Raw genomic sequence first — 12,676 nt, 5'->3', positions numbered from 1 at the left:
CCAAAGTCGGCTTGTATAATATGGGTATGAAACAAAAGGCGCTAATGAGTTTTGCAGCGACAATTGCTGACCATTTCTGACTTTGATATCTCGAACGGTTTCGGAAATATCTTCCAATATGAGAGGCCACACATGTGTTGCGAATAATATGAGTATCAATTCACGACGAGGTCTTAATTGGCTTGGAAAATATAAACTAAATGTTACTCTACTATTGGGCCAACTGGTTTTGGAGATATTGTCAAAAATGGAGAAGGTAGCATATTAAGGGTTATGCTTTCTTAGATTTTTTGTCAGATGATGCTAGTGTGGTTTAAGTAAATGATTATTATTAACTCTTCAGTCTTAAGCATTTTCCTATAAAAATCGGACTTTGGGTCTAGAGGAAGGGAAGACTTCACAGTTTTCGCAAGAACAAGAATGACACATGTGGTTTAATGGTATTAATGAGTGTTTGAAGACTTGAGAGTTTGAAAGCTGATCTAAACCATAAAGATGAATGACATGCGATACAACACCTGATACTGAAGCCGTTTTTTTCGTTTTGCTAACTAATCGTGTACCTCGACTTGTATTTGCTTTTCACGCCATTCAAACAATCGCTGCACATTACATCAATTACTCAAACTTTTCACTCGCTTTACGCATTTATAAATTCTGATATACCATGACAGACAATAAACCGCTACAATGTTTACTACATACATTACCTTGTCAAACTTGATCATCTTCACTAGCTTCTTGTTCTTACTCCTACGCACATTGTTTGTAATTACTATCAACTTGTTTCTTGATTCTATATGAACTCTTTGTAATATGAGTCATACATAAGAAACTTCAAATTAATTTCTCATTCCCTTAAGCTTTTAACAGTTTGTTATATTTGTTTGAAAGCATGAATCCCTTAAGTTACGCCCAATTGAATAGAAAAAGCAATGCAACGCATAAATAAATACATTAACAAGACACACCCTTCAATTTCGAGTTTAACTGAGTACTCACACACATTTATATAAGAGTACTTATATATGTGTTGGTATGCGCTGTGTTTACACTTCAAAATCTTTTTATTTTATACACCCCCATCATTGCAACCAAACAATCCTTCATAAAGCCTTCACTTCCTTACATTCACATCATGTAAAAGGAATTAATATTCGAATTTCTGTAGAAGCTTCTTCATTATCAAAACCTCCTACTCTTTCACCACGTCCCTCGCTTTTGCTTGTTGTATGAAAAGTGTACTTTTTGCTTGAATATTTACGGGTCGTGCACCCAATCACTATCATGAATTGATGTGTAGAAATTGTAAGATTGTTTCTGCATTTCTGATGGCATATTTTTATAACAACAAATATAAACTTTTTACTAAATTTCCTTTTCAATATACAATAACTTACTGTAATATAATCTTTTTTGCTTCAATTGAAATTGAGATCGTACAAAGTTCAAATGGGCACTTAGTGTCAGTAAAGTTGGTAATTTATGCGCATTAGAGTGGGACGATTTGCAATTGCATAAAATGGTAAGCACCCGATGTTAAGGTACGGATACCATGCGTGATGAAGTCGGAGGATTCGCTGTATTTTGACATATGAAGGAGGGTCAGCAGTACATGTACATCGACGGATATATTGTACACGCAGCTTGACAAAATGTCCTGGGATACAGACAACAATTATATGCTACTCAGGAAAATAAGTTCCAAGAAGAAAAATCCAAAGACGCTAGAAGCGAGCGAAGTTAAAAAGGACCTCGACAACCTCAAAAGCAATTTGAGGAAAATACGCCACCTGAGAACTCAGCCGTATGAAGCAAAAAAACACAAGCTGATCCTCGGTGAGCTCCACAAACAGGCGTCGGATCTTTATGCCAGGAATTGCCCGGTGAATCCAGTACTCAAAGAACAGTACCAAAAACTTGCGGAAGAGGAACGGGAAACACGAGTCACTCTAGCTCAACTTCGTTCTGGATACTGTAACAGGTTAAACTCTTACCTATCCAGAATCAACCCCGACATACAAAATGTATGCCCCGCTTGTAATGTGTCCCCACATGACACCAACCACCTCTTTAATTGTAATGTGGAACCAACGCCTCCAACACCCCTTTCATTATGGTGCACCCCTGTTGAAACAGCAAGTTTCCTTGGACTACCGTTAGAGGATATTGATGACAATTTGTGATCAGTCGCAGCTGCAAGGTGGAGCGAATCACTGCCAAAACAACAACAACCTCAAAACAAGGGGACAGGTAGAGAACGCGGACGTCACCACGAAGGTGAAAGAGGGGGACGAACAGCCAAATAGTGCTGGGAGTTGTAGAGAGGGACATGCGAAACAGCATTTATGCCTGGAAAAGAGAAGCCTCGAGGAAAACCAGCGTAACAATCCAGAAGCGGGAGAGGTTGAAGAGGATCTCGAAAGCATTAAACCGAAAGGGCAAGAAGAGGACATAGACGGCACGACGAAGTTGTTCGAGGGGGACCAACTGCCCAATGGTGCTGCAAGTCTTACAGATAAACCTCCTTCAGAGTAAAGTGACGACGAGCCGACTCCCCCTTATCTTTCAGGAGGGTTCTTTTGAGGTGGAGCTGATCCAGGAGCAATGGCTTCAACGGTAGGAAAAGATTGTTGGCTCAGCGCACGCGGATCTGTCGTTAACTACGCGCAATCGGAAAAAGGGTGCTGGCAGAAGTCGTTGTAAGGCAAAAGTTGTACTCACATATGCGGCCTTATTATATTACTGAGCACCTCATAGTGGTGGCCGGCCATCGAGCAGAAGAACAAGCAGGCATGTATCCTGGCTTCTTATGGCCCCTACTGCGGAGGCATCACCGGGAACTGAAATATTCTAGAGGAAGAGGAAGGGCGCAAAAGGCGGTTGGGCATAGGAGCGGATGCAAATGCGCGGGGAGGAGTAGACTATACAAATTATAAAGGTGAGCCTTGCAAAGCGATTTGCAGATAACCAACAGGGGTAGTGTTCCCACATATGTTGGTCAAACATCTAGCAATGTTCTTGATATGCTATTGAGCTCTGAACGTGTTATATAAAGATATGATTGGAGATCCTTTGATGGGCCATCCCTCTCATACCATGCGTGTATCAGCTTCAGCATTCCGCTTAAGGGGGTGGAGAAGGGAAGAACGTTTAGAAACCCTAGGTCAATGGGCTGAAAAAAATTTCACGCATATTTAGAAATAAAAAATGGCCTTCATAATCCACATAAATCCAGTTTTTAAAATGTGCATGAATGATGCGTCCAAAAAAATCATCTACTTCAAATTCTTTCACATCAAGCCTAACTAAAGCATCGTCACATCATATGTAAACATATCACATAGCGCACAATAAGTGAGAGAAGAAGTGAAACTCCCGATCTAGTCCTAGTAACCATCCCCGTGTGTAATTTGTAAATAATATGACTGGTTTGTTCTTGTTACGAATACAAACCCTTTCGTTTCTCTCAAATCAGAGGGTCTGTTCAATTGCATGAGTCTCATTCATCCATATCACATCACGAAATCTAAATTATTGCACATGCCACTTCAAATATAATACACAATATACCAAATAAATTCATATCACACAAAATTTTAGGAAATAAGATGATATCACACCATTTTATTAAATACCAATACAGTTATGATATCACATCACATCGTGTCGTACGATTCGCACGTTTTTTGAGTTATTAATTGATTTTAGGTTTGTTCTAAATACAGACAAAATTTTCTTCAAATATTATTACATCAGATTTTTAAATTTAGCTATATCATATAACAAAATATTTATTTTATCACATCACTTTATAACCTATGCAAGTACATATATATTCAACTAAACAAGATCATATGGAATCAGTTGTACAGTAAATCACACAATATTGCATCAATATACTGTTAATCACATTGAAAGTGGTAAAGTGGTAATTTTGCATGAAATAGTTAAGGCAAAATCTTGGTGAAATCAGGTCATATCACACCACTTTATATAAAGTAGTTATCATACGATGTTACATAATAGCGAGTGGCACGACTCTCCTGTTTTTTGAGTTATTGAATACTGTTAGATTTTCTATAGAAGCAGACAATATACAATTAAAGCAGATCATAAGATGTAACACGTAGTCAAACCAAATAACTTCGTGTCACAGATATCAGATATTACACCATTTCATATTAAGTAATTTGCTATTCATACGATTTTAATGCTACTTAAATTATTGATCGCGGGTTCGAATCGAGCTCAAGGCCTAACAATAATTTTTTATCATTATTATTGTTATGATAAATTTTTTCTTAATTGAAAAAATTTTTAAATTAGAATAGAAGAAAGAAAAAATTTTTAGACAACTGCCAAAGCTCGTTGTATAGATCCATTTCGGGAACTGCTAAATTCCTTCATCGGCAACGTTTAGGCGCCGCTGCTATAACCATTCAGCCACCACAGCGGTTTTTTGTTTGTCTTCATTAATCCTTCTTCCATTCTGGTTCGTGCCAATTGATATTCACAACACTGCGACATCTGTTGCAGAATAGCTGTGAAAATTGGACTTGTTTGTTGGCAATGCTGCCATAGTGTCATATTTTATTGACACTTTTTCCCCGTGCTCTGGGATGTATTAACAATTTTTGTTGTTATGTCGGCCTACTGATTTTAAGATCGCGGGTTCGAATCGAGCTCAAGGCCTAACAATAATTTTTTATCATTATTATTGTTATGATAAATTTTTTCTTAATTGAAAAAATTTTTAAATTAGAATAGAAGAAAGAAAAAATTTTTAGACAACTGCCAAAGCTCGTTGTATAGATCCATTTCGGGAACTGCTAAATTCCTTCATCGGCAACGTTTAGGCGCCGCTGCTATAACCATTCAGCCACCACAGCGGTTTTTTGTTTGTCTTCATTAATCCTACTTCCATTCTGGTTCGTGCCAATTGATATTCACAACACTGCGACATCTGTTGCAGAATAGCTGTGAAAATTGGACTTGTTTGTTGGCAATGCTGCCATAGTGTCATATTTTATTGACACTTTTTTCCCCGTGCTCTGGGATGTATTAACAATTTTTGTTGTTATGTCGGCCTACTGATTTTAAGATCGCGGGTTCGAATCGAGCTCAAGGCCTAACAATAATTTTTTATCATTATTATTGTTATGATAAATTTTTTCTTAATTGAAAAAATTTTTAAATTAGAATAGAAGAAAGAAAAAATTTTTAGACAACTGCCAAAGCTCGTTGTATAGATCCATTTCGGGAACTGCTAAATTCCTTCATCGGCAACGTTTATTAATTATTGTTAGGCCTTGAGCTCGATTCGAACCCGCGATCTTAAAATCAGTAGGCCGACATAACAACAAAAATTGTTAATACATCCCAGAGCACGGGGAAAAAAGTGTCAATAAAATATGACACTATGGCAGCATTGCCAACAAACAAGTCCAATTTTCACAGCTATTCTGCAACAGATGTCGCAGTGTTGTGAATATCAATTGGCACGAACCAGAATGGAAGTAGGATTAATGAAGACAAACAATAAACCGCTGCGGTGGCTGAATGGTTATAGCAGCGGCGCCTAAACGTTGCCGATGAAGGAATTTAGCAGTTCCCGAAATGGATCTATACAACGAGCTTTGGCAGTTGTCTAAAAATTTTTTCTTTCTTCTATTCTAATTTAAAAATTTTTTCAATTAAGAAAAAATTTATCATAACAATAATAATGATAAAAAATTATTGTTAGGCCTTGAGCTCGATTCGAACCCGCGATCTTAAAATCAGTAGGCCGACATAACAACAAAAATTGTTAAATTATTGATTGATTCATTGCAAACACAGGCTATATATCAAAAAAATAGCAAGATTAGATAGTATGTCAATATACATCACTGTAACTTATGGTTAATTATATCATACCATCGTATTAGCTATAAAACCAAGTCAAACAAAATCACATCATATCAAAGTAAATCAAATCAAAGCACACGAAATCACATGACAATCTTTGAACTTAAAAGATGTAATAATACATTATGCAGATGCAGTTCAAGTGGAATTTGGTAAAATCAGATCACATCACATCTCCTCTTATAAAATCGTTTCCACACATGACATCACATCGCATCGAGGCACTATTGCTCATATTGAATTGAGTTTTAAACTTAATAGTGACATATACATTCGTGTTCCCCGGTTCATAAAGGAGCTTTAAAAAAAATTAACTATTAAAGAAAAGTTATGGTGAAGTGAAATGGTATCACACCACTTCATATAAATTAATTTTCATATGATGTCACATTATAGCTAGTGGTAGAACTCTAATGCTTCCTAAGTTATTGATTGGTGTTAAATTTGTATTAAAACATATATGATAAAATATAGCATCTCATCTGTCTATTGTATCAATAAATATCCTGTAACAAATTGTCATGCATATCATATCAGGTCAAAAGCTTTAAACCCAGGTCAAACTCAATAACATCATATTGCACTAAAAAGATCAAATCATATCAGGGCATACGATATCACATATCATTCACCGATAATCACATTGAAATATGTAACTTTACAACAAATATGTGATTCAGGTGAAGTTTGGTGAAACCAGATCATTTGACATCAGTTCACATCAAGACGTATTCATGTGATATCAAATCGAAGAAATGTTTCGAGGTTTACAGAGGTAGCTTATCCCCAAAGTAGGTTCTATAAAAACCACTTCTAACCATTATCGCGTTCAAATAAAATAAGTGAGCCACACATTTTTTATTTAATGAAAATAATTTTTTGCTGCTTGCGTACGATCTTACCTAATAATAAGAAATCATGATTATAAATACTCTACGCACAAGGTTCGTATGTTCTAAAAATTGTCTGCTAACATTCACAGAACTTTAGTAAAATAATAACGATGATTTCACAACAAAAATAACTAACTGCTCTATTTTCTTTTATTTTCTTTCTTCCCCCATCCGACGCCTTAATTGAATTCACATAAATTTTGTCTCTAAAAATAGGGTGAAAAATACGATGGACGTAAAGCGGATGTTTGGTCCTGTGGCGTTATCCTGTATGCGCTATTAGTGGGCGCATTGCCCTTCGATGACGACAACTTACGACAATTGTTGGAGAAAGTGAAGCGCGGAGTGTTTCACATACCACATTTTGTGCCGCCCGATTGTCAAAGTTTGTTGCGTGGTATGATTGAGGTGAATCCGGATCGACGACTGACGGTGAGTCATACATAAATAAAAATAAAAATAAACACACACATAAATGCGCTTGATAATTTATGAACTCCACTACATCCTAAGGGCCCAAAGGCGAGGAGGGAAATAAGGGAAAACAATAACAAAAAGTGAATAAATCGTTAGTCAGTCTGTCATAAAAACGACAGTTGTTGACAGCTACACTGATTGTATTGCCGGTTCAAATGTATAGATGTTTCCATCAATGTTGTGTGTATGCAAGTATTTGTATGCTGTTCATAGAGATATTGGCTTCGTTGGATGATTGGTTGATAGTTGCACATCCCAGGAAATCAAATGTAAATATATTTGCGTGTGTAGCCGCACATATGTAAGCCGGGCGTAATTGGCCGTTGAAAAAAGGTGTAGAAGCTTTGAGAACACCGGATATCAATTCATGCGTACAATAGTAACCTTAGAAGATGGAATCTCAGATTAAGATCATATCGCTCTGAGGTTTAACGTTATGCGAGTCAAACTGCGTCAAAGTGGTATTAAATCTGTCCAAATTTAACAAGAGATTCCATGGCTGCTTTCCGAATGCGTTCTAATAAAGTACTGATACATTTACTTAGACATACCGCATTCATCCCCCTATCAGAGGATTGACTTTAAACCTTGGATGTGGTACAAAAATTTCCCTTTCAAACCTTTTAAAGTTTTATCCACAGTAGCCCGTTAATCACTGACTCTCCTTTGGTGCGATCGTACAGGAGAAATTTCCGGGTGGTCAACGACTGAGTTCCTTGACTATGGCTATGGCTGTAATTGCGACTATCGCACGGAACACAGACTAATTTTGTCTTATAGTTCCAAGCAATCAATTATCTTTATTCCATGTGTTGTAGTGTGAGGGCATGCGAGTATTATAAAGCACTATGCCAATGCGTCGCGATGTAAGATTGTTTTCATCAAAAGGCTTGCACAATGACGTAGCCTGAGCCGCTTACTACAGTTACCACCATTCTATCAAACTATCCACCTTCTTTGTTTTCTACGATACTTTTCGCACATACATGTATTTAGCTTAAAAGTTAATTGCACGGTTTTTTGGGAGAAGTTCCAGTTCTACTTCCATTACCTGGAAACGAAGCAGAGTGGTCTTCATTCTAAAGGAGAAGAAAATTGATCATTAAAAGTTAAAATAGTTTCAGGTACGTTTGTCGTTGTACTTTGTACTTCAATATTGGCTTTGGTTTAGTTACCACGGGAGCTAACATGCTTAGATCAAGAGCCGTTCGATCAAGCCTGTATAATAGGATGCATACCCCTCATGGTTAAGTTATCCCTTGAGCATTCTCTGGCATATATAGAGCTTTCAATAATAGCTGTGTGTGCCATCAAGCAGATACTATCTATTTTCATTTAAATAGTATCTGCTCGATGGCTTAAAGGGAGCTATTGAGGTCACATCACATCCTTGCTAATATCCCGCCACCGCTGCTCTGCCTTTACAATGTTTGCAGCCGACGTCGTAAACTCAAAAGGATTGTGGTTTAAGAATGGACATGGATAGAGATAAATTGGGGGAACATGTGCCACCGATGAAAGTAAGCGCTAAATAGACATAACTAGGACTCCTTATCATTAGGTTAAAAAACACACGTTTTTTCATACATACCTTCCCCTAATAGCCAAAGACTTAAGTCTTTATGATTTTACGCAGTACTTAACTTGAGCTATACTCACAGATCATAAAGTCAGACGGTCCTATCTGAATGCATGCTTGGCAAATATGGCTAGACAAGGAACGGGGTCTGGGAGCAGAACAGTAGAGCTCGCGGAATCGATTTATAAGACTGTTAATCGGCGAATACCAATGTACAGAGAAAAGTGAGGTGGACGGCAGAATATGAGAATAACATAGGAGATACGGTTAAACGCTGCGAAGCCTCCAATCAATTTATTTTTCATGAAAACGGAATTCCATGATGATGCTAGACTACGTAAGTTCGGATTATGGAAAGAGACACTGTGTTATTTGCAGAACACTAAAGTCTTCTATATCATAAAAGTAGTATATATTGGTCCCATGGTAGGCCTTGCTAAAAACAGTATTGGAAGGATGGAGGGCTTACTCAGATATTTATCTCAGTTTTCACGAGGGAGGCAAAAATAGTCTGTGGAGTAGTAGGGGAAATATTTGCAATATTCCTAGTGGTGTTTATAGCGCGGAGTCTCTCTGACTCAGTTAGCGTGTTTTAGTTCGAGGTCTTCGCTCTCCAAGAGATATGGGTACAAACAGTATCGACAAAGTAGCGTAATTTTCTCCGATAGCTCTCCATGCACTTGAATCAGCGATGATAACATGAAATATGACTATCCAATATAGAGTGGGCACCATGAGAGTCGACTACAAATATTTTTCATGGGCTAATTCACGGGCTCCGCTTTCAAAACAGCACAGTCGAATCTGAAAAAACTCGACATACCAATCCATTACTAATTACTAATAATTCGATAAGAAGGATTTTCTAAGTCAATCTCAACATGGGTCAGTTATTGATATTTTGTAGTGATAGAACTTATTCTTAATGCCAAAATCATGAAAATGCCCTGAGAAGGTCCGCCATCACCGACACTGATCTATATTCTTTTCTCCTTCGATCTTAACACGTTTAAGCCAGCTGGGCTGTTGGGGACTAATATCTTGATTTAGGAACTATACTTAAACTCCTGGACACCACTGCACCTCTGGAATCAGGAAATGATTGACCCGCCCGCAGAAGCTTAGCGCATACTCGATAGTTAGTTTGCTAACCCATCCTTGAGTTACAAATGATATTATCCAGCTTTTTTAACGCCATTACTTTTATGCAATGTCGGCCCCAACCCTTGATGAAATAGCGACCCCATTTGCGCCCTGACATAAACCTCAGCAGATGTACCATACATCCATATGTTTGCCTTTGTCATCAGTGAATTTACAATTTGGCTCGTTTGTCAAACAGTTCAAGCATTTGATTTATTCACATATTTGCATTTACATTTCTAAATCCCTCACCTAAATATACATACACAAACATACAAATACATACTCGCACCACACAGTCCAAAACGTGCATTCCTCTCAACTTTGTGCTTACACACAAATACATGTTTACAAATACTTCAATCTAATAAAATTCAAATTCATCTTTAACACACATACGTACAACTCTTTAACCTAGCATTAACCTTTCTCTCATTGCAGTTGTCCGAAATAAATCGTCATCCATGGGTTACGGCCGGTGGTAAAGGTGAATTGGAATTGGAGTTACCTATGATGGAGGTGGTGCAAACACATGTTATACCTTCCGCTTCAGCTGTGGATCCGGATGTTTTAAATGCGATTTGCTCGTTAGGTTGCTTCAAGGAGAAAGAGAAACTCATACAAGAGCTATTGAGTGCGAAGTGAGTATTGTTGTGTGTGTATGTGGGTTGAGTTCAACCACAAACTTTGATTAACGTGATTTTTATTTTGTTGACTTGGTAAATTGTGATAGTGTTATGACATCAGTCAAAGACACTTTGAGTATTTGCGATTTAAGGAGGAACACACATTTATATAGTCGAATGTAAATCTTGATCGAATCAAAGCTTACGTGGCTGATTTTGTAAATTCTTAGTTTTAGTAAAATTACCACAATATGATAGCGGAAAGCACCAATAATTTTGTTCTCATTTACGGTAGGACTGTTGTAACGTAGCATTGCATAAGTCTGACTCCCACTGTAACTTCACTTGCGTCTAAACCACATTATTTACGACAGCATGACAAACATAGACTAGCGGGGCTACAGGCAACCAACTTCTTCTAAAGCAGCATCAGCTGACCGACCACCGTCGATAGCAGTTCGTTGCAGTGCCGCATTAAAGTTGTGTTTCGCTGCCGCGTAGCCTTAAGCGGCATATAAGAAGAAACCATTTAATGTTGGATATTCAGTTCTTATACGTTGGTCAGAAAAATCGATTACTTTTATACTTAAGGCAAACGAGTTGGTTTCACGTAGCCAGCTGAGTGAATGAGACACTTTTAATCTTCTTCTTAACAGGCAAGGCACTGTTTTTTGGTCTTGTCATTGCCACCTTAGCCGTACGTTGATTTCTCCTAAGAGTCGGTTCCTTAGCTGCACATAGGCGTTGACTTTCGGGCACGCTTCAACGCCCCGCTTCCTAAATTAGTGTTCAAGCATGGGATGGGTTATATCCGCCGAGCGAGATAGTACCAACTTCTGAGCCGCAGGTTAGGAAACCGTTGGAAACGCTAGCGCTCTTGTTTCAGTTGTAATTGTCGTGACAATGCTGTACCTACCGTCAACTAGCCCTGTAGGATCAGCCAGTGCGACAAACTAGAGCAATTACTTCCAAAGATCCTGCATCATCGCTGATAATCCTATAACTCCGGCCCGGTTTCTGATACGCGCTTCGTCGCTTAACTTTCGCTACTCAACTGGTGCCATCCAGTACGCCCGTCCAGTTGTTGCCTTCACAATACTACCAGTTGCTATAAACGAAAATGCGCCAATAATGCTCCATGTAAGCTTTAGAAGACTCCCTCGTGGAATTGATAGTCTCGCCGTTTAGAGACGCCGAAGTCAGCTGGTCGTATAGTATTGTTTTGCTTTTTCACATTCAAATTTGAGTTCCTTACCAAAACCGTCCAGCGAACGATTTTAGTGATGCGTAATGGATAAGGGTCTGGGGTAAACGAGGCACTTAACTAGACGATATCGTACAAAAATACGGGGAATAAATGCGAGGCTATTAAGTCTCTCACGGTCATTCCAGTGGGCGTTTTAACTAGCGCAGTAGTTGAGCTCAATTCTAGTACAATGGACAAAGTCAATATGAAAGTTGTTCTGCTTCCTAAAGGTAGCTGGTGGAATCAATGTGAAAAGTTCGACTTAAATAAGTGCATGCAGAGAGAGAGTAATTTAGATAGGCGGAAAACGAATTAATCGGGCTTCTGCTTGACATAGCCACAGCTATGTGTCTTTGCTGTTAGCCAATTGGACAGCTCTATGAATATAACAGGTGTGAAAAGTTGAAGTTTTAGATGTGGTTGGTCTGGCGCGCACCATGTGCCATCCTCAGGCCTAAGCTGCGCGGCAGCTGGCTTGTTAATATTCTGAAAGTCCACTACACTGAGCTTCAAGATTTGTCATGTAGATCAAGGCGCACTCGGTTATACATTTACACGGACGACAAACAAGGAAAGACGACCTCGTCATAGTACCCGCGACTGATTCGCACTTACATTTTGGTAAACAATTCCATACGTACTTCGAAAATTCGCAGTCCAAACTACCCAGCCTTGATGCAGACACTTATATACGAAACGCCCATTTATCGATAATTATAATACGGCTGAATATCTTCATGCTGCACAACTTAAACAGAAATGATGTGGTGATCACAATACCACATGTAAGTTCGTGAATCGG

The 12,676-nt window shown here is 38.3% G+C and overlaps 1 protein-coding gene and 1 long non-coding RNA gene across 7 annotated transcripts in view; one reads left to right on the top strand and one right to left on the bottom strand.

The window, feature by feature from the left end:
- The window catches only part of LOC137252482 (uncharacterized), a 613,814-nt gene that overhangs the window by 240,970 nt on the left and 360,168 nt on the right, over window positions 1-12,676 (bottom strand). The gene's annotated exons all lie outside the window — the stretch shown is intronic.
- Window positions 1-12,676, top strand: part of sff (sugar-free frosting) — a 122,571-nt gene that overhangs the window by 101,524 nt on the left and 8,371 nt on the right. For all 6 annotated transcript variants that reach the window (XM_067788243.1, XM_067788246.1, XM_067788245.1 and 3 more), the window contains 2 exons: window positions 7,020-7,235; window positions 10,444-10,643. In XM_067788243.1, coding sequence (XP_067644344.1) covers window positions 7,020-7,235; window positions 10,444-10,643 — 416 coding nt within the window. The remainder of the gene's footprint in view (window positions 1-7,019; window positions 7,236-10,443; window positions 10,644-12,676) is intronic.

The sequence above is a fragment of the Eurosta solidaginis genome, chromosome 5 (assembly GCF_040869045.1).
Source record: "Eurosta solidaginis isolate ZX-2024a chromosome 5, ASM4086904v1, whole genome shotgun sequence".
Classification (NCBI taxonomy): domain Eukaryota; kingdom Metazoa; phylum Arthropoda; class Insecta; order Diptera; family Tephritidae; genus Eurosta; species Eurosta solidaginis.
This window is presented reverse-complemented; position numbering and strand designations above follow the sequence as displayed.